At 37.9% G+C, this 22,860-nt stretch overlaps 2 protein-coding genes across 5 annotated transcripts in view; one reads left to right on the top strand and one right to left on the bottom strand.

Annotated features, from left to right (window-relative positions):
- EVC (EvC ciliary complex subunit 1) overlaps positions 1-22,860 on the bottom strand; it is a 510,906-nt gene that overhangs the window by 102,780 nt on the left and 385,266 nt on the right. The window lies entirely within an intron of this gene.
- EVC2 (EvC ciliary complex subunit 2) overlaps positions 1-22,860 on the top strand; it is a 79,513-nt gene that overhangs the window by 42,691 nt on the left and 13,962 nt on the right. For 2 of the 4 annotated variants that reach the window (XM_075499729.1, XM_075499732.1), the window contains 6 exons: positions 1,611-1,786; positions 7,259-7,418; positions 8,748-9,212; positions 12,239-12,439; positions 13,744-13,866; positions 22,132-22,359. In XM_075499729.1, the coding sequence (XP_075355844.1) occupies positions 1,611-1,786; positions 7,259-7,418; positions 8,748-9,212; positions 12,239-12,439; positions 13,744-13,866; positions 22,132-22,359 (1,353 nt within the window). The remainder of the gene's footprint in view (positions 1-1,610; positions 1,787-7,258; positions 7,419-8,747; positions 9,213-12,238; positions 12,440-13,743; positions 13,867-22,131; positions 22,360-22,860) is intronic. The other 2 variants (XM_075499731.1, XM_075499730.1) reach the window with 2 other exon arrangements.

Consider the following 22,860-nt stretch of genomic DNA (forward strand, 5'->3'; position numbering starts at 1 on the left):
TGTGCAGCAAACTTCTGGTTCCAGGTCTACCCTCGCTGGTGTTAATGGGGCTCTCAGCATGGTACAGAAATGCCAGAGTGCCATTTTCAAAAGTAATTTCAGACCAAATAAAGAGACTTAGGCAACTAAGAGAACCATTATGTACCTAAATCTGGTTTATGAATGGCATTTTCTAAAACAGATCAGATGCTGTCTTATGAATGATAAGTACCTTTGGAGGCCTGTCTGTATAGGCATTTTCAAAACCCCCTAGGCACCAGGTGCTTTTCTATAGTTCAGGAGATGTACTGAGCCCTGCAATCCAAATATGTAGATTATTGAAATTGTGGTATGTCTGAAGTGCTGTGGTTTTGTATTTTGAGGGCTTGAGTATCTCTAGCTTGCGTGGTCGGGGATGCTGATGAAGAGTATGTTCAGGACTTTAGTTTTGGTTTCAGTTACTTTTTGTGCCTCTTGCAACGGAATAGTTTGAGTTGTTTCCTCAAGGGTTTTGTTTGGTTGGTTGGTTTTTACTTCATTTGTGTTGAAAGTTAGTGTTTTAGATTCCAAAAATTCTGGGAATTGTTCTTCTGGCTGCTTCTTGAAGAAGAGTATGATTGTTGTGGTCCTAGAGGTTGAGGGCCTGGAGGTTAAAAAGAACATCTGGAAAGCAGGTGTCAAAACATGTAAGGGCCACTCCTGAAACTAGCTGCACTGTCAGATCTCAGTACAGAAAAGCCACATATGGGCCACTGTCAGATGTAGACGCAGCAAGCACTTGTGCAAAAGACAGTTGAGCAGCCAGCAGAAGACAGAGCAAGTGAAAGAAGTTTTGACAATGTTTTGGCTGCTCAGACATGGGTCATCTGAATATCAGACCTTGTCTTGGTTATCTGATGCTAGCAGAATGTCTGCTATAGACCATTGTGTGCCTACCTCCAGTCTCCACCAGACCCATTTGTAAGTACCAAAACCCCTTCCTGTTCCCCACTGTTGGAAGCAGGAACTTCTAAGCAAGCCTGTGTGCAGCGGTCTTGGCTTTCCCCATGCTATACTGGACACACGTGGAAGATTTATCCTTGGCTTTGAAGTCAGTTTAGACACTTTTGAAAATGTTACCCTTTATTTATGTAATCATACAATACATTGTAAAGAAAAAAGAAAGGAAAAAAAAAATAAAAAGAAGGACATGATGCCACTTACTGCTGTTAATGAACACATGCTGTCTTCAGGTCCCAGTTCAAGAAGACCTTTCAGCCTGTGGATAGCTTTAAGCAGGAACAGTTCTACTAACACTGGTAGGGTTGCATGTGTATTTAATTGTGGGTACCTGGTCAAATGACCTGTTAACTCAGGGCTCGAGAGGTGCACTAACTATTCGGGAGAGTACACACAATGTTGAGGTATTCAGACCAAAAGCTCAGCACGTTATTTATTTTGTTTTGTTGAAATGACAGTAATAATTTGATGTGATCATTAGAGTTAAGTTGATATAAGCTTATTGTTTCTCACTTGTAAGAGCTTTTTAACTTTGTCCTGTTAATGAGCAAATCTGGTCTGATACCCACAGATGTTAGCTGAAAGTAACATTACATGTAATTAAATATATTTGTTCACATTCTTTCCTGTAGGGAGACATTGAAGAGCTAATGGATTTTTTGCAAGCTAGCAAGAAATACCATCTGAATAGAAGATTTGCTTTCAGGGAGTATCTTATAAGTAAGATACGGTTAAGGGATTCTCAAGCCTCTGCTCTTATAAATGCAGCAGCAACCCAGATATCGAGTCTCATTAATAAGATGGAAAGGTAAATATCTCAACTGTTTTCTTGGCAGCCATTTGACTACATTATCTCAAAGGCAATAGAATAGTCTTCAAAAGTCTTTTTGTCTGTGTTACCTAGCAGGAAAGGTGCATAAAAATGTTATCTTTTAAGTTAATTCTAAGAAAATATTTTGTAGCTGATGACTTGGTTAGTTAATATCCCAGCAGACACTAAGGTGAGGCTTTGTTGTCTGTGTCCACTTCGTACAGTGCAGAGATGAATTGCTGGGAACACGTATAGTACCGGTTTGTAATTCTGACTTCAGTGGGAACCAGACTCATGTAAGAGTCTCAATGTCTTTATACATCCATTATTCATGAAAGTAGTCCTCAATCATGTGATGAGTCCTGCGAGTGTCCATTGCAACATGTACCAGTTAAGACCATTTGTCTGGGTTCTTAACGTGCAAATATCTGGATTTCACAGAAACAAGCAATTTTGATTCACTTGTGATTGAACGTCTTTGAGGAGCTGGATGTACAGTCTCAAGCTGGAAAGCATGAATACTTTCTAAAGAAAGCTGACTATGTTTATAAATAATGTAACTGGGGAGGATCTTGACTAGCAGAGAATACACCTGTTGCAGGGAATATTAAAAAGTAAAGGTCAGGTGAAGTAAAAAGTAGATCTGGAAATGGACTGTTGTAACACACTCATTTAATTTATTTGGGATATCATACCAGATCCTGGCTGATTCAAGTATTCTGTGTGAGGATACTCATAGTCAAGGTGGAGAGAGAAATGGTGACTTACCAGAGACATAGTTATTTAAAATTACGTGGCAATTTGGAGGACTGAGAGAGATCTCTTGCTGCTACCCTGTGGCATATCTTAATTTGGCATACAGAGAGATTAGTGAGGAGCATGCCAGTGCAGTAAAATACGTTAGTGGGCAGGAAAACAACCTAGTGCTGCTGCTGTTGATCCTGTGTATGCAGCTTTATTTGTATATTTTAGACATCTATATTAGTGTCGGTCACTGACAACATGTGGAACATGCATTAAGAGAACAGGTTTAAATATCAGTCTTTACATTGTGTTTTTTCTTTCATAATGTTGACTTAGAAGTAATTTAATATTAGGAAGCAGGAAGTCTGTTAAAAGCTACTGAAGATTGCATCTGTTGATATGATAAAGTAATTTACTTCGGGTTTTTTGTAACTTTTCCTTGCTCTTCTTTTTGATTGTCCTGTGTGCTGCCTCATTGGGATCATACCCTAAGTTTAGCCTCAAGATTCGTTGATCAGAGAGAGGTTCTTCCAGTATGCCTGCACTGCTTTGCCTATTTTTCCAACATCTGCAGCTGTGTGGCTCAAAGACAAAAATAAATGTCTTGGCATAGGAAATATAATTCAGATACATCTGTCACAGAGAGTTCCCTTCCATCAGTTCGTGCCTCTCTTTGGAATCAGATTATGAGAAACATTCTGAGATGTTTTCACAGATATTGTGGTTATGTGAAAAGCCTTTGTGAGAAACCCTCACCTGTATGACCACTGCATCCATGGCTTAAATCATTGCAGTGAACAACTGGGACTTCTCAAGCTGGAAAAATAGGTTCCACTCATTGTTTAATGCCTATTATTGCACCTAACAGTCACAAAACAGATCAACTACAAAACAGAGAGGAAACATGTAGTATTAGTAATCCAAGACCTCATGGATCTTATCCCAAAAAATGTACCAAAAAAAAAAAATACTACGCAAAAACTTCCAAAATCAACAAGCATCATTACCAAGATGAAAAATTAATTCTTCTAGAGCATGCAATGGTCATAGTACTCTGCAGACAAAGGAAACGTGTCCATAGTTGAAGACAGCATTTCTAGAGAAACAATCCCATCTGACTTTCTGCAACTAGAACTAGTTATTTTCCTCTGACTTCCCACACCTGCTGTGGCAGGAATTCCTTTCAGGCAAACGCCGCCCAAACTTATGTTGTTATTCATTCTCTAGCTGTTGAGATTATAAAACTCCAGAATGCAGGATTTCAGATTATTTGCTAGTTTTTTTGGTTTGGGTTTTTTTTTCTCCCCCCCTACAGGCAAACCGAAATGTCCTAGTATAAACCCAGAGGAATTTATAATCTATGCTAGGTAGGCTTGTATCTCAATTTCTAATTATAAAGTGATTTGGGGAATATTTACAAATTGCAGCAGTGAGAGAAGTCTGGTCTGAATGGCTGGTACTTTAAATTTGTATCCATAATACCCTTTTATTTTTTGCTTTAGCATTGAATCTGCTTGTCCCAATATAGATACAGGTCTGTCTTAATCTATTGTGTCCAGCTTTAATAGCATGCCTTAAACTTACTTTTATAAATGGAATTTTAAAATGCAGAACTGTTTGTATGGAAAAGAGAAACTGAGAAAATATGTAGATTAGATATCCCTGAATCTGTTTATCTGTGGTATACATAAACCGGCAGATAAATGATGAGGGGAGAGGTCTTTTAAAAATGGAGCTTAATAGGATGTTTAAAATTTATCAGATAGCAAGACAATTTCAAATTAACATGAAAAAGATTCTGTGTGGCCAGAAATAAAGGTTATAAAAAGCAAAATAAAACCAAACAAATTCTAGGGAGGGTTGTGAACACTTTAAATTATATCGAGCAGCCAGTTTTTAAGCTGGACTTTCTAAAGATAGTATTTAAATAAAATATCCCATTTGTCAGGACAGGCTGTGGGTACTCGGTGCCTTTGGAAATCAAGTCCATGGACTGCAGTGTCAAAAGGCAGGAAAGCAAGTTTTAAAATATAATCCGTAATGACAGATTTCAGAGATGTCTAGCTAGGCTTTTTGTGTTTTCCCTTAAAGAATAAATGGGCAGGAGGGTGATACTTGAAGCAGTATTTATTCTGGGTTGTTCTGGTTATCCCCAGAGGCACGAGGTTCTCAATGTTTTTGAACTACAGCAGCTGTAACATGTTGCATCGTTCTTTTGCCAATATCTGCTCATTCACAAGAAGTTTCCTTCCTTCTTCGGTCTCTTAAAAACTGAATCCATTTCTGCTGACTCTTTAGGTACGAACAACTCGAGATCCTTTATAAATTTTTCCCACATTTTTAATTTTTATAAGACCTCAAGCATTTCTTGTGAACTGTGTTTGTAAAGTAGGCAATTGATTATCTTTGATATAGAAGTTCAAAGCAAAACATCTCATATTGGTCTCTTAGTTACACTTCTCAATAATCTCAATTTATATGGACCTTGTTATAAGCCAGGTCATTGTCTGAACAGCGTCCTGCTGGACCTTTCAGTGAGTTGGTATTGGAAAGTGAATGCTTCCAGCAGTAATGCGTTCGTACAAAGTTTTCTAATAATCTCTTAAAGCCCTTTCTGCTTGTAGCACTTTGGTATGTAGAGCATTTATGGCTGTGAATTAATTTACCTAAATTTTGATATGGGCACCAGCAGGATGTCAGTTCAGCAGGTGAAAACCTGAAGTAGGTGAAGCAGAGTAATGTGGGCACCAACTTGCAGGTTCCCTCTGTATAGTCTCTGTATAGTGTTGTAATTCAGCCTCGGTGTACCTCCAGGCTGGTACTTTTCTGCTGCATATCTTCCTCCCTTATGTTTTAGTGACAGTCCCGTGCCTTCTCTAGCTTTCATAAAACAATCTTCCGTTGCTGGGGTCCAGCATGACTTAGATAGTTCTCCATAGCATCAAATACAAACTACTACTTTTTACTTTTAGTGCCCTCACTCCACACTTTCTCCTAATTTTGTGTGTTTTCATTCAGTACAGAGAAGTCAAGGTCTGCCTCTGATTGACCTATGATACTGCTGCTGTGGGCCATACACTTCGTCTCTGTTCCTTCCATGGTGCTCGCTGCATTTGGGAGGATCTGCCTGTAAACATCCTTGTTGTTACTGCAGTATTCTCCTTCATTAATATTCTCCTTGTTCAAAGACATTAAACATGTGCCTGCACACTTCTTCAGTGATTAGATGTCTGATGTGCTGAGACCAAGCAGTTTATCATACAGTGTATACTGTCTCATTATCTTTCTCCTCTCCTTTTATTTTGTGTTTCAGTTCAGAGTCCTTTGGGAACAGGACATCTTTTAATTCTAATACTGTAATGGTTTTTATACTGTATTTATATGAAACCATTGCCAGGATTGAGCCTTCTAGGCATTACTGTAATACTGATTAATGTAAGTTGCCACATAAACTCCCATGTGGTGGTAGGCATTTTGCCCGTTATTTTTATTATCTGGGATTTCTAAATAAGTAGATTCCAAAGAAATAAATAGACAGGTTTTACAATACTTCATCACCTTCAGTTTGAGCTGTGGACATACTGGATCTCTAAATAAATCAACAACCTGAAACTGAAATAATGTAGGCTCTTCCCCCCCCCCCCAAGAATAGGTAGATACATGTCATCTTCCAGTCATTGTATTGCATGGCCTTTCCTGTATCTTTCATTTGCTGGATGATTCCACCACATCTATCTTTCTCTGTTGCAGCCAGAAAGTGTTTGGTCAACATCCAGGTGCAGGTCAGGAATTGGTGCTTTCTACTCAAAAGTTCCACGTTGACCTTTTCAGCCCCACATTTTGGAAGTCCGCTGTGTTTAATATTAGAAATTATAACTCACAAATGTCCAACAGCCTGGTCTGAATTAAGATGTTCTTTTATTCTTCTGTTGTCTGAAAAAGATTGGGGAATTTCTGGTGTAAATATAAAAGCCGGTAATTTTTGAAATTCAACTTGAGTTTGTGGAGAAGGACGTTTTTCTAACTGTTGCAGGCATGGTTGGGATATTGGTTGCTCTTTGAAATTAAATATTGTAGCAACTGGAGGTAGACCATAGTCTTAAACTTCTATTTGTGTGCTTAAAACTGAGAATTTTCTCTGTTAGATTATTTCACTATTGGTCTGAAATCTTTATAATTTTTCTGATGATGTAAATGTAATAGGAAATCTGAATATAAATCTTTTCATGGATATGATTGCTTTGTATCTTTAAAATAATTTTTAATTGTTTTTGCTTGATTAGATTACATCCTTTAAAGAGAAAATTATTTCTAATGAGGAGAAGGAGTTATAAAAGACATCTAGAATTGCATTCCAGGGGCATTAAATGAAAAGTGTAAATATTATGAATAATATATAAGGTTTAAAATGTCTCATTTGAATATCGCTTACATTACTAACTGATAATGTAATTGGTTTTGCATTTGCCTTCCCTTCCTTTCTTGTTTCCGTTCCTTCTTCATACACCTTTACTCTACCTTCACAAACTGCCTCAATTCTACACTCATCTCTGAGATTATCTTTCTGTTATCCACTTGCTTGTTTGATCCCCCCAGGTATCACTGCTAAAGAAACAAAGATAATTCTGTGTGTCTACTTTGAGCCTTATTATGGTACTAATTGCCTCAAATACCCTTTTGCTCTTACGAATTTGGGATAAGAGGCTTCAAACACTGTTATTACAGAGCAGGTCATCTACCTGAAAGTCATTTGGGAATGCTGCTGGACCGAGCTGAGGCTGAAATTAATTCTGTTAAACAGAAATTCGATCATGATTTAAAACAAGAAAAGCAAAAGCTTCGCCAGAAACTCATTACCAAGCGAAGGCGGGAAATGCTACAAAAGGTAATTATTTTCACTATATTTATTTTCACAGGGCTTATAATGAATTAAAAATGGCATGAATTGAAAAATAAAGTGTAGTTCTTAAGACAGGGGTCAACACTGCCAGGAGCACAGATGAAAATAAGTGTCCGTTGTTTTAGCTGTGTACTGCCATGTGCTGTATTAATTATGCAGTAATTAATAACTGTTCTTTTAGAAAAACCTGCAAGAAAGTAATATAACTGGAGAAACTTGTGAAGCCCCTCTACTTAGTCTGACCTGTCCAAGGGGATTATGACAAGCCTCTGTAATGTGCAGACAGGCAAAAGCCAGCTGAGGTTCTGGAGTCGGTGAGGGAGATGGCACAGATCTGTGACAGTCATTGTTTTCTGTGGGTTTCCTGGCTATGTGTGACTTGAATGACTTCTACAGCATAGTTAAAATTCAGCTACAAAACCAAGCTATTTAAAAGATGCTGTACCTGTGGCTGCTTGTGGTAGGACTCATGTCGCCTAACCTCAGCCATCGAAAAATCGAGGCTAACTCCAAGAGCTCCAAATCATCTCCTAATGGAACGTGACTTGCAGGTGATCTGAGATAAATGGAAGGGAGTTGTTATCCAAAGGTCCCTATCTTTCTCTGCCTAAAGGATGTAGAAAAAAACTATCTTGGATTAGGTGATATTTCTTTAGATGACCAAAGTTAGGTGAGATTAATTTTACCTTTTGTGGGATATGTGTTTCAGTGTTTTCTGCTCTTTAACAGATACAGCTGCAAGAAGACAAAGCAGGTATAACGATGGAGACTTCATTTGTTGTATTTATTCTCAGTATAGGCAGCTTTGGTTTAGCTTTCCAATGAAATTGCTGCATGCTGTAAGATGGGGAAAATAAAATTTAAAAAAACCCAACCTTTTTTCCCTCTCTCTTCTTTTTTTTTTTTTTTTCTTCTTTTTCTTTTCCTTCCTTGGTATTTGATCCAGATTCACTTCGGGAACACTGCCAGATCATTACAGTTCAGCCAGTTGGGATTATTTCAAACCATAAGATCATGCATTTGTTTAGGTGTTAGGCCTTCTATCTAGCAACAATCCAAATTATCACAGGCCTGCGTTAGTCCTTCTATCCAACAATAATCTGAATTATTACAGGCCTGCTAGATGCACACAAAGCCATCATCTTGAGGGCTAGGTAAGTCTCTGGACACTGAAAAGCAGTTTTGAGAACACTGAAAAACAAAAGTATGAAATTATGCATTGCTATGAAATACGTATTTAAAGAGCTATTAAGGAGCTAGGATTTGAGATGTTCCTTCCCTTAACCTTGTTCCTTCTTTTGGCAAATGAATCAGCAGAAAGAGCATCGAAAGGAGCAGCTGTCACTTGGAGACCCCTTCAAGACTACTAGGGAGGTCACTCACTACCTGAGCCACTGGAAGAACCTTCTGAGTGATCACACCATTGAATTTGAAGAACTTACTGAAAAGCTTGACAATGAGGCCAGTGAAGAGCTGAAAGAGCTTCTATTTAGTCTAACAGAGAAAACTGTTGAAGAGCTTAAACGTGTTCAGTATGGAGTATTTGTGCAAGAACTGGTAAAGCTCAGTGTGCCAAAGATGTTCCTGCTGGAAGCTGTGGAGGAGCATAAAAAAGAGATGGTTGTTAAACATGAACAGCTTGAAAGGGAAGAGCGTGACAAGAGCACGGCCGCTGAAGAGCTGCTTCAGCTCACCAGGCAGAAGCTGAGCCAAGAACTGGAAACGAGCCTTTTGGAACAAAAAAAATTAAGGAGCTGGGAACAATCAGTATTCATGCAAGTATCTCTCTGTACCCTTTTCTTACTTATTCTTGCAAATAGAGATGAACTAGGGGTTTTCACACCTGCCTGGGTATAATTCCTAATGATCAGTTCTCTGTTGTGCGCTTGGGAATGGATTTTTCACAGGCGCCCAGCCCCTGCGGTGCTGGCGGGTGAGCCGGCACTCCTAGCGCTGCAGTGGAAATCCTGGGAAACGGCGGTTTTGAAACCAAAATGTGGAGTGTTTTTATACTTCTGTTCGCTCCATGTCAGGTTTCACTTGTGCATCTTTCATTATTATTCTCAGTCTGCTCTCAGAGGTCCAGCACTTTGGAAATGTCGTTTAGTATGTCAGGCCTAATTAGCCCCGTGTTCAATTTTGATATATTCCTTCTGGCCACAAGTCAAGCCTTACTCATTGGGTGCTCATTTTAAGTTCTGCTACAGTATTTCCCCATATTTCATAAATACACAGCACAGTAGCATACCTCTCCGGTTCATGGGCTCCACGCATCAGACTTGGCTGATCTGGCCTGCTGATAAAGTGCCCCTGGCACCGAGCCGCCAGCCAGAGAGTGTCATGGCACGGATTTTGCAGAGAGGTTTTCTGGCCCCGGGCGTGTATTCTGGCCATCGCTACCTGCTACGATGTGACCCTGGGGAGGTGGGAAAGCAAGTGGTGGCCTTGCCACCATTGGGAGACCTTGCTTAGGGAGAGACCATGGCTGCAGCCCAGAGTTGACGTGCGTGGTGCCTCTCAGACTGGGCAGCAAGGCCCTTGAGAGATTTGCACCATTCATTAGCATTTCTTCTTATCTTTCAAGTACACTTATGACTAGTCGTTGTATTACCTGAATATTTACACTACTACATTTCCTATACAATGTCCATTTAATAACAGACATTGTTAACAGACATGGGAACATGAAAAAATAGCGTTCTGTCAAAATTGCAGCTTTAGGGGAGCAAATTGGAACAGGCAAACCTATATTAGGCTGTCTGCCCCTGGAGCAAACGTACTGGGCATGAGAAATTGAGCCGGCGGGGGCAGAAGCATTAGTTAAGGTTTCTCCTTCATACCTCTTTAAAGCAAAACCTATTTGCAAGGGTAGTTTTGTGCAGGCAGCATCTTTGTAAGTTTGCCTGCTGCACAGTATCAAACCATATAAAAGAAATATGAAAAGAAACCTTGCCCGTTGCATGTTTGCGTTGTTAAAGAAAAAAAATCCATTTGTCTTGTTTTCATTCTAATTTCAAGGACTTTGTATTTTATTCAGCATTTTAAATACTTTTCTATAAGCCATTTCAATGTATTTTCTAGCTTGTCGTCTTATCTCGTATTTATATTGCTGCGAGCAGACCTGCACGAGCAGGGAAGTAGATTGTATGACCCAGCAGGTCTTTCCTATTTCTGACTTACGATTCCATGATAATTGTGTCCCAGGCTGCAGTGTCGCCTGTTGTATTTGTTAAATGCTGCCTTTATTTACAGCAACAGTAAGCTGTTTGTTTTTTCCAGTAAAGTACTGGAAAATACATATAAAAAATGCAACACTTGCACAACTGTACTCTCAAAAGCCCCTTAAAATCAGTCAGTGTCTTTATGTTCAGTCCACTGTCTGTCAGTTTTGATATTTTGATGACAGATGCCAGCTCTCATGTTTATGTTCTCATCTCGTATCTAGTTTTCACAAAGAATTACTTTGAATGATAGCTTTTCATTTTTGTTGTTTATCAAAAAGACCATGAGTTAGTCAAAAATATTTATGAAGATCATTAATGCTGAAAGTCCTTTTTAAACATGGACATGACAGAACTGTGATTTGCTGTATTTTTTTTTTTTTTATATCTCTGTCTATGTATCTGCATGGATATATAGTACGGATTTTCTTCTAAAAGTCTAAGACAACATGAGAAATGGTTAAGTATACTGTGAATGCTTGCTTGGAGTAATATTGCCTTTAAAGTAAGTAATTTTTCAAAGAGAAAATCTTTATGCATTAAAAATGTTTTAATTTAGGATTTGTCTGTACTTCGCTGAATTGGTAAACAGAAGTAAGGATTTCTAAACTCAGAAATATTTTAGTGAAATGATGAGGTGGTATAGGTCTGTGATACACTGAATAAAAGCATCAGTCCTAATGGAACATACAGTATAATATATTTTTAAAAGAAAACTACTTTTCTAAAAATATATTGTTCATACTTTAAATACAAATACGTTTTTTGGGAAGTAGAGAAAATTTCCAAACAAAAAATTGTGCTATTTTTTATGAAATACTCTTAAGGAAATATTTTGGTCACAAGATATGATGATGAATGTGGTCTAAGGTTAGTCACAACTGGAAGATTAATTTAGGCTTTACCGTGCCTTTTTTTTTTTTTAAGTCACCTTCAGCTTGACCGGAGGATCAGTTCCCTAGACTTCTGTGTTGAGAACCTTCCTTCTACAAAACAGGAACTTTGAGTGATTCAAATTGCTGCTAAAATATATTCCCTGTTGTTCAGACTGCTAAAGGCTTTTTTTACAAAGAACAGCTGGAACCCTTGTGACTTGGTGATAGGAGGGATGACATATATGAGTTTATAATAAAGAGATACTTTTTTATTTTATTTTTTTACCCTCTCAGTAGCTGTGACTGCTAAGTGCTGGGAAACACCACAGGGGGGCTTTACGGGAGGCTTTTATCTCAATTTCAGCCCTAAGTTCGGGGTTTGTATTGTCGGAAGAGGTGGAAGGATTCTCTGCATAGGAGATGTGCTAAAAATATTTATTTATTTTTTAAGTATTCAAAAACCGTTTCCCCTTGAAAATGAAGTTTTACAGTCCAGGAAGTTCTGTATGCAGAATTTAAAGTATCCTCAAGGATATTTTGAACGTTCTGAGCAGCCAGTCCTTTGTGTGGAATCATTAACTGATGTACGAATAAGACAAAAAAGGATGATCATTGTCATGTAAAGTATTTGTGTGCATGTCTCTTACATTTTATGTAAAATTGTCTGTATCGCTGAACAGCAAATGGCTTTTGTTATTTTAACAGGCAGCTTCTAAGTTTACCCCTCTCACTGTCAAAAGAGGAATTGCTTAGAATGAGGCAAGAGCTGCACTGCTGCTTCTCTCAGGTGGACAGCAGCTTGGCTTGGCCCAAGATAAGAGCAAGAACCTTGCGTCAGGCTTTCGAGGTGGAGTGGAGGGACACAGAACTGCTGAAAGTCGATCAGAATTTAGCAATGACCAATAAACAGGTGGGAACGATGTGGGATCAGTATGGGATGTGCCAGGGGTTTGTGGGTGTATCTGTAGGCTGCTGGCCTTGACTGCAGATATGGGTCCATAACTTCCCCATAGGTGTGACGGCAGTGCACGCTTCTCCTGTCTGTGTGGATCGGTGGACCTTAAAGATAATTGTTTGGGTAGCAGTTGGATAAATATTTTCTTCACATATGCCTGCATATTTCTGCTGCTTGCATGTCCTCCCGCTTTCCCAAGAAGAAGGCATAGGTATAAAGAAGCAGATGGTGGCCAAAAGTGACTGCATCTCTGAGGAGAGTCAACTGAAATGCCAAAACTTGGAGCAGTGCTGAGCCTGGCTCTGAATGTCAGGGACAAGTTAGGTCCTTTACAGCCCAAACTGAGGTTTCTCTGGAAGCCCCTACACAGTACTAAATTTGGCACTAAATCAAGGAAAGATTTAGGGGGGTACTTTAGGGGAATGTCTTACACTGTCTTGTCCATGTAGGAAAGGGGTGAGGGGTGTTAATTCCTGCAGTAAAATGTAAAACCTGTGGAATCATAAATTATCTTCAATTCTTAAATAGGAGGAAAAAAAGTGTTTCCTTTATGAATTGTATCTAATACCATCATAAAAAGGAGGACTTTCCCTTGCTTTGTTTTTGTTCAGTTATGTTTTCTAAATATGTAAACTAACTTGGGTTAATTGTACTAGGAATTAGCCTTGTTCAAAACCTTAATAATTTCTAAAGTACTAAAGAATGGAAATGACTTTGCAAAGCCTCATAGTTGGACAGATGTTATCATTCCCTCAAGAGTATATTATACTTAGTTGATATTCTTGTAAAGAAATATAAAGGTCAAGAATAACTTGATTACATGGAATGGTGCCCCTTAATACTATCATGGTTCATTTGTGATTCATATACTGTGTCTTGAAAACAATGTAGTTCTTAAATTAATATTCTTTGTTCATTTTTAACCATACCGAGGAGACAACATATCAGTTTAAAATCTCTTATCACTGCTAAAGCTTGTTTAAAATCAAACTTATGTGCTAGCAGTTTTCATGGAAAGGGTGAATATATAATTCTGCTTGAAAGAAATGAAAAATGAAATTTCCAATTTTGTCTGAATGTCTGAAAGAAATCTTCTGAATCAGTTGGCAGCACCTTCATTTCAGAAATATTTTCTCAGTGGAAGTCGTCCTTGCCAAGTGTTTCATTAATTGGTGGATCTGCCAATAATAGCAAGTAATAATATTAGCATCCTCATATAACTCTTACAAATAAAGCGTTTTGTGCTCATCTTCTTACAGCAGCATTCTAAAATGAAAAAAACAGGATCCAGGAATAGAAATAAGATAGATATTCTGAGGAAATCTTTACAGGACAAAATTTTCATTTATGAAGACCCGGTGAAAGATGAATATTTGAATAAGGTAAGTGCAGACTTTTTCTGTACTGAGGTCAAAACCTAGATTTTTATTAATTAAAGAATGACCATTTTCTATCAATGTGAATAAGAACCAGATAAAAAAGGCGTGAGGTGTAGTGGCATGATGCATCACTCTACTCTTGCCTGTGTTTGTCAAGATGTACTTCAAGCTTAATAGTTTTGGCTTTGTTTTAATTTTTGCACCTTAGTTGCAGAACTGATTTCATGTCTCATCCTTTTTTCTTCCGATGGTTCTGGGGCTTGGTGTATGCATGATTGAAGACCTCCCCTAGATCCTGTGGTTTTCTTAGTAAGGCTTTCAAAATATGGAATCATAGAATAGTTTGGGTTGGAAGGGACCTTTCAAGGCCATCTAGTCCAACCCCCCTGTAACGAGCAGGGACATCTTTAACTAGATCAGGTTGCTCAGAGCCCCGTCCAACCTGACCCTGAATATTTCCAGGGATGGGGCATCTACCACCTCTCTGGGCAACCTGTTCCAGTGTTTCACCAACCTCATTGTAAAAAACTTCTTCCTTATCTCTAGTCTAAGTCTGCCCTCTTTTATAAAACCATTACCCCTTGTCCTATCGCAACAGGCCCTACTAAAAAGTTTGTCCCCATCTTTCTTATAAGCCCCCTTTAAGTATTGAAAGGCTGCAGTAAGGTCTTTCTGGAGCCTTGTCTTCTCTAGGCTGAACAACCCCACCTCTCTCAGCCTGTCTTCATAGGAGAGGTGTTCCACCCCTCTGATCATTTTTGTGGCCCTCCTCTGGATCTGCTTCAACAGGTCCACCTCTTTCCTGTGCTGAGGGCTCCAGAGCTGGACGCAGTACTCCAGGTGGGCTCTCACCAGAGCAGAGTAGAGGGGCAGAATCATCTCCCTTGACCTGCTGGCCATGCTTCTTTTGATGCAGCCCAGGATACAGTTGGCTTTCTGGGCTGCAAATGCACATTGCTGGAAGGTGCTTCACTGCGTACTTCAGTTGAGCAAGATTTAGTTCTTGGACCTCTTCTAACACTACTGAAAACCCAGAAATGGGTTCTTAGATCCAAAGACTTCTTGGGTAGGGGTGGAGTTTATTTGTACAGAGCTTATTGAAAGGGAGCCTTGATTCTGGTGGGTATCTTTTAAAAGGCTCACAGCTCCAGCCTAAAGTTAATCCTTAAGGAATGAGTGGGGCCAATGCCAATACGGGATTTTGGAGGCTTTTTCCTTCTCTGCCAGCAGATGTTCCATGAGGTCTTGTTCGTGTTCCTTAGCCTTTCTCTCCTTCTCTTTCACACTTGTAAAATATGGGTAATACTACTTTTGTATATTAGAGGAATGTTACAATGATAACTGTGTTAGACATAGGTGGTGCCCAGCCATAAGAATTATGCTCAACAAGCAGCTACCATTGGTAGTTAAAATTGGCAGGTAAAAATAGTTTTGCAAATGATTGCAATATCAATTTTAGTACCAATTTGGACAAAATTCTGTTTTTACACCTCTTTCCTGTGCTTTTTATACTTGTATCCTGAGGAATGAAAAATACTGGTGTCCTGGTTTTGGCTGGGATAGAGTTAGTTTTCTTCCTAGTAAAACCATGTAGTTAAACCAGGACTACTGGTTCAACGTGTTCATTCAGAAATAATTTCACTTTTATGTGAGAGCAACACATTGTTAGTATTGGTTGCAGGTGATAAAAGCAAATGTTTATCTAGTCCGGCACATGGTCTTTGAAAGTGAGAGCAGGTGCTTGGGTAAGAATACAACAAGTGGGCAAGTGTGTTCTGGCACTCTAATAATTTAATAACTCCGGTCCAAGAATGCCCTAAGCCTTTAATGGAAGAATTTAAACTTTTGGCTGCTTAATGCCCTGACCTCCAAAATGTAGATGATTTTTGTTTTGTTTTGGGTTTTTTGGTTTGGGTTTTTTTTGTACTGTTACTTGAAAGTACAGCAGAGTATGGGCTAAGCTCTTATGTTACAAAAAGTACTGAATTACTTGTTTGGTATGAATATTGCCTTACATTTTTGTTAGAATCTTGTTTTAAAATTGTAAAGTTAGCTTCTCTAAGCCTTATTGTTTCAGTTTTATATGCACCATCTGGCATACCTGTTCTTCTAATTGTATGGCTGCACATTAGTTATATAAAGCCAAATGCTTTGGGCTTTTCCCAGTAAGGAAGCTAAACTATTGTTAAGGAAAGTTGTTAGTTCTCACATTATCGTTAGGACACAGAAGTATTGCAGTAAGCCTTATGCTGATCACAGAAGTAGAGTTTCTTTCTTTTGGCTGTTGCAATCTGTTACCTTGTTCCTCATTTAGAATCTTACACTTCTAAATTTTGCATTAATGTGAACACTTTTATCATCTAACTCAAAATCAACCATCTGAAGTTGCACAACCAATTCAAGGCAGGGAAAAAGGATGATGGAGCAATACAGCTCTGCTGTATTTCTGCCTTCACTGCTGCTGTTCTCCTGCAGACTTCACATGGTATCGCAGGCTCTGTCTCACTACAGGATGGCTGTAAAGTGGTTTCCAGCTAAAGCTTATGAAAGCAGCAGCAGGATGTGTTTTGTAATACTGTAAAACAAGCATGACAGAGAAGAACAACTCATAGTGAGCTGGGAGGCCACGGCAAGAAGTTTGAAGCCTTGTCTTGGAGCATCTGAGAGTATCATTGACCTTGCTGTGAAAATCTTCAAAAGCGGGCTATGTCTACTTTTGTGTTTCATAGCTGTTTTGAGCTGTCTTGTGCGTGAGGAAGTAGCTGTTCCTTTCTGAAATAGCAGTTATCTATCTCAGAAGAAACACAGTGGTAAAAATACTGACATTCTTTAGTCTATTTTCCCTGCTGAGCTTAAAAAACCCAATAATAAGACTTGCATGAGAAATGTCTTCGGGGTTGTAGGTAATCAAGTACATTTTCAGATTATTCTCTTTATTTGTAATATTTAGGGCTGAGACAACACTAATTAGCAATAAGTCTGAACTAAATGTGGAATTTAGAAGTCAGTGCTTTCAAGCAATGGACTAATCATAGTGCATTTATAGCATTGGCAATTTTTGTGTAATTTGGATGTTTCGGGTGGAATCAGCAGCAAATGTTCAGACATACACGAGATGATTCATTATAACCAAAGTAGTCTGACACTATAATAATATTATGTCAAATAGTACCATATCAAGCAGTATTTTAGAGTCTTCTGTTTGGTACGATAAAAGGCTTCAAGAATGGCCAGGGGATATCAGTTTATAATTAGTTTATAATTTAGTTTGTAATCAATATTTGATCCGGCTTCTACCGAAGTCACCTTCTATGTCTCACTGAAGTCAAGTCTACTTGCAAGCTTTGATTTTCACAAATGTATTTCTGTTTGCAGAGCTGTGATTTCAGAGCTGACAAGAGGCAGAAAGAAACTCAGGTGGCTAGGGGTAGACAGTAGTACCGGTTGACTAATGGAACATTTTGTTGTTTGAGAGCAATTAATGTACTGTATAATGTTGAATAGATGCTGAATGATAAAGCTGAACATAATTCCCATGTATTTGGGTGTGCTTAATGTATGGCTTTGTAGTTAGTAATATGCAAACAGTATCTGGTTTTGCAGTTTGGACCATAAATCTTGTGATTCATGGAATATACTGGACATAACCTCCTGTTATTTGAAGTGGTTAACAAAAGTATAAGTGTTTCCGTCATCAGTGTCATCTCTTTTGCCTTTGAATTCAGCTGCAATTAAAATATACATTCTTGTGTCTCCTTACAAGTGAACTTGAGTTGTCAAACTGCCTTTCCATCCTTATTCATTATTCATTTTAATAAGTTCAAACTTAGACTAAAGGTGATCACTCATTTACTCATTCATCTATTCATTATTCATCTATCCCCAGATTTCATATATGTATAATTCATTTAAAATCCTTGTGTCTGAAACTGAGCCTCCTGTGAAGAAAGAAGCAAACTTTAAATTCAGTTGTGTGCGTACACCTGTCAAAACATTTCTGTGTAATTTTTTTAATCTGCATTTTTAAAGGTTTATAGCACATCCTGTTCCTAAACCACAAAGGCAGCCTTCAGATATTACTTACTAATTTTGTCATGTAAAACAAATCATACGTCAAGCATGTATTCTCCCCTGTTTTGAGATACTGTAAAAATGTGTGTATTCTGGGAGGCAGTATCTTAGACATGTAAATAAAAGCTGGAAGAAAAGAAGGACCAGCTCCTCAGTGTGTGTATGTTGTCATAACTCATTCAAGCTAGTAGTGTTGTGATAATTTCTATTAGTTAAAAAGCTGCCCTGATACATGGAATAGGGAGCATCGCATAGACTCTAAAGCATTAATTCTTTTGAAAATGGACCTATTTAATTCTAGTCAGGCAGGTCTGCTTGATTCCCCCCCCCCCCCCCCCCCCCCTTCCTTGAATAGGTGCTATTGTAATGAAAATCATAAAATAAATAATTTAGTCTCTTTTGACAAAAACATTAGTTGTTCTCATCCATCTTCATTTTCCTGCATTTAAGTAAACCCTAAACTCAATGTTGCCAAAGTTTTGAAAGGTTACTTGTGGCATTAGTTGTCTAACCTGGTTCATTTCTAATGTGAATGGCCCCTTAAAGTGATGTCTGCTGTAGCAATGCATCTCCCTGAACACCTTGCTAGATAGCAGCTGTTGTTAGTGAAGTATTAAGTGGCTGGCTGAATCGGATATAAATTCCTTGCCTTCCTTTAGAAGTTCTTTCTTCTGATATTTTTTAACATGTCTGTTTTACTGTTAAGGACTCACTTCCATTCCATTCTCTCTTTAAGAATCGCCTAAGAGTGCAACAACTTCCACTGTCGAAAAGAGGGGTGAGGGCAAGTCAATGGAAACTTGACAACCAAGACCTTTAAAAAATTGGACAGTCAGACAATACGGCTCTGAAAATTGCTAATTGCTTTTGAGAACATTGTCTTGTGTCACAGTGATCAGTAGTATAATAATTAGTTCAGTGTGCCTTTCAGAATAAAAACTTGAGTCTTATTTGAGACATTAGTGTTGTGCACAGGCTTTTGGAGAAAGATTTTATTATTATTATTTTTGTTTTAAATATTTGCCTTGTCACTGAGGTGTGCAATAGTCTTGCTTCTAGGCCTTAGTCTTATGTCACTGGCTCATCTTGAAATAACGCTTTGGATTTTGAAAATAAATTTACTTTGACAAGATAAATAAACCAAAACAAACAAACAAACTCCCAAAAAACCCTGGGTTAGGGTGGAATTGGCTGCCTTGTGCAATCTGTATCAGAGTTGTGACTTGTAGGATGTTCTGCGGAAGTTTTTATCTTTGATTTCCGATCAATGCTGCTAGAGTACAGTGTACAACTTTGAATGCCTGTGAACTGCTGGACTGTGAGCTTAAATGCGAGATGCTAAAGTTACTTGTTTTTCAGTAAAAAGCTTTCTACAGAAAACAAAGGGCCTCAAATTCACTTTAATAGGTTTCTTGCCTGCCTGCAAAGAGCGTAGAAGATGGTAATAATAGTTTTTTATATCTATTATTATTATTGAACTTTTTCCTACTGAAAACTGAAACATAGAAACAAGCAATGGATATTTCTGGATCTATCCTAAGGGAAATGTCATCTACTTATTTTTGAACAAGTACTATAAGGCAGTTCAGCTCTTTTTCCATAAAATCCCAATTTTGGCCATCTCTTTTGCTTTTTACTGGAGATCTCTGCCTCCCATGTTCAAAAATAACAGTTTAGTTTTTAGCATTTTGGTTACTGTATTTCCAGTATGATCTCTGAGTTGAATTTTACTCCTAACTCAAATATTCCATATGTTTATTTGTAACCCATATGCTTGCTTATTATTTAGTGTACACACCTACATTATTCAAGATCGATTTGTTAGATTAACAGTAATGTTGAGAGGCAATTTCTGTTTTTTAAGATGGAGATTTGTTAAAGATACCAAGAAAATGAATCTTGCCTCTACTTTGTGTCTGTAGGATGATTTCTTACTCTTGTGTTGTAATTGGCTTAATTCACATTAGTAGGAAATATTTCCTGAAGGTAACCTTCCATCTCTTGCATTCAAGGACGTTCCAGATGATGTTATGGAGACTTTGGAGAATATCACATGAGCATGAATGAGAATTATCACAAGCATATGTGGTTCCAAATCACATTTTAAATTTAGCTCTATCTACTGGATAATAGAATTTGTATGATACACAATCACTCTTAGCAGGTCCCTTATCAATAAAATTTCCAGAGAAAATTCATGGGCATCATGTTACATATTTATCATCTTAGAGATCTGAAAACTTGGTGGAAGTCTCCTTAAATGCTTCTTTAAAGCTAATCATGAATAGAGTCAATAATGTGTAATTCTGATTAGCATGAATAGAAAGCTAGTAAAGTTTTAATGTCTTGAGTACATACCGTCTCTATTTGTGCAAAGATATTCTGAGGGGCAAAATCAGGTCTTGTGCCGATGGGAAGTCATACAGCGTCTAAAGACTACAGTTGACCTTTACAGTGTTGTAGTTCATGCTTGCGGGGCAAATGCTATTGGTCTTTATTATTCTTATTTTAAGACTGATAGAGAGATTAAGACTAAATGTATAAAGGTATACCACAGGATGCCTATCATGCTAAGATACTAACCATGTTGGTATCTCAGTTAAATAGGGATGTTCGTCTCTGCCTGTTCTTTAAGAGGGAGGCCAAACTTGACGGGATAAATACTTTTCCATAGAATCCAAATGTGAGTACCTGCTCTGAGGTGCCATGGTGATAAACTTAACCAAAACTTATTTAAAAGTTTTTGAGATGCCTCCTTTGATGGTTGTGGTTCTTCCATTCTGTTACAGGCAGTAGTTACTTGAGCATTGCTGTTAAAATACGTAATACTGGAAACTTCTGAAAATGCTGATTTCCACAACCTTTTTTTTTTGGTATACTGTGAAACCTATCAGATTAGATTTGTCAGGACCAAAAGAAAATTTAGAGATGGAGTGAGGAAAAACCCCACACTCTGATACCCAGCAGCGTACAGATGGGCTGTTTCTGTGCTTAGCTTTATTCTAAATCCAATGTGTAGGGCAGCAGTTGATATCAACACCAAGTAGTGGAGTTGGAACTCTCATGGTTGCATGTGCTTTCTCTCTCTGCGTCTTCTCTCTCTTACAATCACACTTCTGGGCCTGTGTGGATAATACAGGGAGAGAGAATAAAACCAAACTGGTAATTATTTACTGTCTTTGAGGATTCAGCTACCCAAATGTTAGATGTGCAGTGTAGCCATCAATGTCTAACCTAGACATCCACACTTACGCATCAGTGGAAAAACATTTTTTAGGATACGAAACACACCAAGAAGTACCTTTTCCTTTTCTTTGATTATATAGGGAGCTTAGAGTGACAAGCTCAGATGGAAGCACCTAAAGAGGGTAATTGCAGCTGGCTACTATCCACATTATCCTGCAGAAAAGTGGTCACAGGGGTAATATTACTGGCTGTGAATGTTGGTGGTATAGCATGGAGAGCTCATCAGTCATGTTGGTTTTGATCATGTGCTTGCATGTGCTGTGCTTGTCTTTCACCTTTAGATAATTTCTCATCAGATGTGTGGCAGCAACATAGCTGTTAACTTAAATCATTTTGACTTAATCTTGTTTGTTGTCCATTCAATCCAGTTTTACTTTTGTTTGAAATCCATTACCAGTAGACTCCTGATTTACAGTTTAACTTTGTTTTATATAAGAGGATTTTTGGTTTTTGCTTAAAGAATACTAGGTTGAATTTCATTGGTCAATATTAATTGACACTTGCCAATTTGAAACTAAATACAGACTTTCTATAAATTTTGTATTTTTGCTAAACAGAAGGATGTATTTTATCTTCCCATGTAACCTATCACATAGGTAGGTGTAGGTTTATTTATACTTTTAATTGTTACTTTTATTATATTAAAAATTATATAGACTCTCTATTTTAGGTTAGTATTTAATATTAAAGTTATTACTGCCCTACAACTAAGCCTGATCTCTTTGAAATATCTGACCTTACTGTAGTATTCTTTTTGATCACTTAAACGCAGTAAAAGCTTGGAATTTAATGTTAAAAGCACTTTTTAAAACAATGTATTACATTATAAGATAACAGCATTGATTTCTTTGCTGCTTTAATCCTGCTGGTTAATTACAGAGTAGTAAAATCATGAGCATGCATGTAAGGTTTTCTGTTAATCGTTATCTTTTGTGTTTTGGTATTTTTTAGGTTAAGTACGAGTTGCTGCTTGAGAAAGAGTGTCAGCTGCGCGATCTGGAAAATAAACTTGGAGAGTATATTGCTTCTTTAGCCTTTCAAAAGACTGTTAAAAAATCCAAAATGTTGGAGCTGTATACTGCTATCATAAGTGTACAAGCTTTGCTCTTTGAACAACTGAGCACATCAAAAACCCTGTCAAAATTGGAATGTATTCAGATTTTAGAAGCACATAATCCTGTAAGTAATGAAGTAAAAAGGAAAAATTCCTGTTTGGAGACAGCAGCTATCACTGTAGTTTATTTGACTTTGATTTAGCTTTGCTGGTTTGCAGCTCCTGGTGGTCTGGCCTTTAATTTCTGTGATTATGTGCACTTTAGTGCACTCAGTAAAAGAAATAAAGAGAAGGAAAGTATTAGAGCCAGGGAAGATTGTGTATTATTATTTATTTTTATTATAGTAGCATCTAGAATTCTACAGTGAGAAAGAGCAGTATTTTGGTGGCTAGTTAATCTTAAAGTTTTGTTGATGGCAAGGAAGACAATTGGGAAGTGATTGTGAGTCATGACTGGGATAGTGTGTAAATTGTCATGACTGTGTTACAAAATTGTTCATGTTATAGTGCTGTCCATACAGTAAAATCCATAACCACATGATACGCATCAATCATCGAGTTTTTAAAGATTGTATATACAGCCTCCTACCTGTGTATCTCCCTCCAAGCATGCTCATACAGTTTAA

Source organism: Mycteria americana, chromosome 4 (genome assembly GCF_035582795.1).
Source record: "Mycteria americana isolate JAX WOST 10 ecotype Jacksonville Zoo and Gardens chromosome 4, USCA_MyAme_1.0, whole genome shotgun sequence".
Lineage (NCBI taxonomy): Eukaryota > Metazoa > Chordata > Aves > Ciconiiformes > Ciconiidae > Mycteria > Mycteria americana.